The sequence below is a fragment of the Sesamum indicum genome, linkage group LG13 (assembly GCF_000512975.1).
Source record: "Sesamum indicum cultivar Zhongzhi No. 13 linkage group LG13, S_indicum_v1.0, whole genome shotgun sequence".
Classification (NCBI taxonomy): Eukaryota; Viridiplantae; Streptophyta; class Magnoliopsida; order Lamiales; family Pedaliaceae; genus Sesamum; species Sesamum indicum.
In genome coordinates this window covers 2,000,709-2,004,575 of record NC_026157.1, presented here as the reverse complement: position 1 = coordinate 2,004,575, position 3,867 = coordinate 2,000,709, and the positions used below count along the sequence as shown (strand labels likewise).

General features: G+C 35.8%; 1 protein-coding gene across 1 annotated transcript; it reads right to left on the bottom strand.

Moving 5' to 3' along the window:
• LOC105176120 (acyl-CoA--sterol O-acyltransferase 1-like) lies at window positions 1,337-2,740 on the bottom strand. Its single transcript, XM_011098826.2, has one exon. The coding sequence runs from the start codon at window positions 2,631-2,633 to the stop codon at window positions 1,425-1,427; it is 1,209 nt and encodes a 402-aa protein (XP_011097128.1). The 5' UTR covers window positions 2,634-2,740; the 3' UTR covers window positions 1,337-1,424.

Below are 3,867 nucleotides of genomic sequence, written 5' to 3'. Positions count from 1 at the left end.
CCTATAATTTTTAAAAAGTAGTACTTTGGTATGATGTTCTTAACGGCCATGTAGTCATTTCTATTAAACATTTAAATGAAAGGTGTCATGGGACATATTGGGGAATTGTGTTAAGAACATATTTGATAAGTGTAGTTCTTCCAGCATATGATGAAAACTTAGTGTACTATAATGAAATTTTTGACTTAATTTCTAAAAATCGAAGTAGAAAATGAATCCTCGTTTGTTCTTCAGCTACAAGCGAAAGAGTATGATACTTATCAGATATAACCAGAGCATATATGGAGATTGATGAGTTTCAAAATAGAATTTGTGGCTCATAATGAGATGATAAAGAATCTCTTGTATTCTTGTGAATCTCCAAATTTCAGATTGATATATAAATATTGAAGTTCTAGATGGAAATCAATTGCAATTCCGTACCCTCGACTTAGATAGTGAGATTGGCTTGATAGAAAGACTGTATTTGTATGGAATTCATAACTTACAGGTTCACAAAAACTCTTTAATGTCATGGACTATTGCGAGGTGACCACCCATGTCTAAAAAGTACTCTTGAATTAAATGGTTAACAATTAAATATGATTTAATTAATATAAGCAAATCAATTGCCACTTAAATTGTATACGGTATAAGCCAAGTCTAGCTGAACTGTGAACCTAGAGGTCACACACAAATTCATAATTAGTTCGGGCTTGTAAATCAATTAATTAGGGCTTATGTTTAATTAAGGAATTAAACATCATGGGCCCAAACAAGAACTTGGTTCGTTCAGAATTAAGATTAAGTCCAACCCACAAGCCCATGAGACAAAAAGAACAACATTCATTAAATCTAGACAAGACTTCATAAAGATGAATAAACAAAATTGAACTTTGATAGAACTGTGTACGTCGTGGGTACAATAAAGGGGACATGAAGACAAGTTGTCTTTAAGATGAAACTTTTCATCATTCACCATTCCCAATTCTCAAGAAATGAATTGACCGGCCCCTACATAAGTTTTCAGTAGTACTACAATTTGCTAATAATAAATTTAAGACACATAATTGTCGGAAAATTCTTTTTAGTATCCAATTAGATTAAATTTGAATCAATCACATGGTAAGTGCAATATACTTGTTATATGATTGGTGTACAATTTATGAAAAATGATCAATCACTGAACAAGTGTATCACATTTGCTTTGTGATTGGATTAGTTTAATTGAATTAAGTATGGACATAAATTTTTTCATAATTATCTAATTCGAATCCTGGCATCTTTATGGCTCCATATGTAGCAAAAGATTTACGTCAATTATCAATATCTAAATATTAATTCGAAAAAAGTGCAATGAGTCGAGTAAACTATTATTTTTGTCCACCAAAAACTCAATATCATCAAGAAAACTGCAAGAACCGTACGTAGAAAATGAAACATTCTCAAACGACGGTAACATTATTAAGAGATCCGAAAGTCAAAGCCTCAGTAACATCCTTCACGAACGAAGCGATGGCAGCATACTCATTGATCGCTCTCGGTAACGAATCACACCTCAAAAACTCAGGGAAAAACAACCAAAACGCTGTCACCATCACAAATCCAACGGTCAGAGGGGCCGCCATCAACTTAGGCAGCCGCCACCTGCCGTTGATGGCTTTCTTGATCGCTACCTCGATCGCTAAACACACCCCATGCAGCATGAAAAACAAGGTGATCTCTCCACTGGGCTTCCTCCGGCCCAGGTAGAAAAATATCAGCTCGTGCATCAAAGCCGAGACTAGAAACGAGCCCATCACAGCAGGAAGTGGGGCCCATTTCCGGCCTATGATCAGCGTCGAGAAATACAGTACGGGCTCGTAGACCGTCGGCCGTAAAATACGCGTGACCATGATGTTCCATCTCCGACCCCAGAACTCTTGCAATGAAGCCGAGAGATATGGCTCGTCGAATTGCGGCTCCAGCTCTATCCCAACCAGGGCTTTAGCCAACCCCCCGAAAATCGCCAGGATAATTTCCAGCCCGAAGTAAATGTGAAGGCTATAGAGAACCCATGTCAATTTTGGATGAATCATATCAGTATAGTCGTACAGCTTCAAGAACAGGCAAATGAGCAACCCTTTTGTCACGTAATTCCACATGGATTTCAGCCCCTGTTTAGACGTTTTGGATGCAGCTTGCGACTCAATTGGTACCTCGCCACCTGATCCTTTTCGCCTCACAGTTTTACTTTCAGACGATTTATCCGTCTTTTTAAGACTCACGAGCTTCTCGTCTGCAACTAATATAGGGACACAACCAGCAGATTTGATGGGGAGACAGGCGAGGGCTGCAAATCTTGGAAGGGAAACGGAAGGGTCGGATAAAGGGCCCTTCCCAAAAGCAAACAAGAGGAGCTTAAAGTTGGCGAGCCAAGCGAGGAAGAAAGCGGAGGAGCCGCCGAGATGCATGGTGTGAAGAGTGAGAGGAAGGATGAGGTTGAGAAGTAGGACAGGGAGAAGTGCCAAGAATCTGGACAAGCCTGGAGGGAGGTGTTTGGCAGCGAAGAAGCAGTAGGAAAGAGAGGCGACGACCAGAGCCCATACCTTGATGAAGTTAGTGATCTCTCCTTCTGCCCAGTATTCGAGGACTTTGATGATTTGCAGAGACATAATAGTGTTTGGTTTGGTTAATGTAAGAGATCTGGGAAGAGAGGATTGAAGTGGACAGGGAGAGGTGGGAGATCTGGAGCAGTGTTGGTCGGGGGGATGTAAGGAAGGAATGTTAGTGGTGTCATTTTGACTCGGTAGGATTCCAGTCCAGTCGTGCGGGCCAGCCGACGGAATTGACTCTTGAAAAAGATTGGTGGTTTGCGAATACAACGTGCATCCAACTTTTCTATTTTAAATTTTATTCTGTCTTTTATTTTATTTGAAGTATATGTTATGTGTATAATAATTATGCTATTTATCAGAAAACTATATTGATTAATACAAAAGATGTAATAGATTCGAATTAAAAAATTGATTTATTATTTTATGTGGAACATACATTTACAGTGTATTTTGTATTTTGCTAGGAATATATATTCTAGGATGACAAAAATTTTATTATGAAAACAGTTGAAAAGTTAATAATTCAAAGTGTTTTATAGTGACTATTTTAGATTCTCGATCTTAAACTATCTAAACCCGTGAAACCTTAGCTGATACCAACCCATGGACTCACTAAAAAAAAGATAATATTAGTGATAAAATATTAAGTAACAATTTTATAATTGTCCTAAAGATATGTAATAAGTAAAAGTAATTTTGATCTGTAATATATTAGTTAGTAATAAAAATTATATATAAATTTATCCTTATAGATAATTAGTTAAAATAATTATAGTAATGATGTAATATCAACATAAATAGAGGGATAATTATATTTATTGTCACTATATTATCACCTTACATGTATTTTTAGTATTCTCAGTGACAATTTTGTGTACAAATTTTTTGTCCCTAATGATTTCTACAGTGCCAACTTGTATTCAAATATAATGATTGTTAATTAAAACTATAAAAATCAGTATAAAAACAAATTAAAAGTTTTTATCCTAAATAAGTAAACTTAATAATAATTTTAATATTATTATTTAAGTTTTTCTTATTGATATATCTTCGTTTTTGTCTGTAGTGTATTGAATGGAACCGATCTAATTTAGCATTAAATGGAAAAATCCAAAATTGGTGAAGTGGACAACTTGTGACTTTCAACCACAGCGATGTTGATGTGTCATGTTTGTGTCCAGATGGAATTTAGGCAGTGCAACTGGCAGTGGGCCTAATTAAGAACAAAAGTTAAAAACATAAAAGAAAAAAAAAACAAGTTAGTTATTTTATTTTATTTTCTTGTTCATTT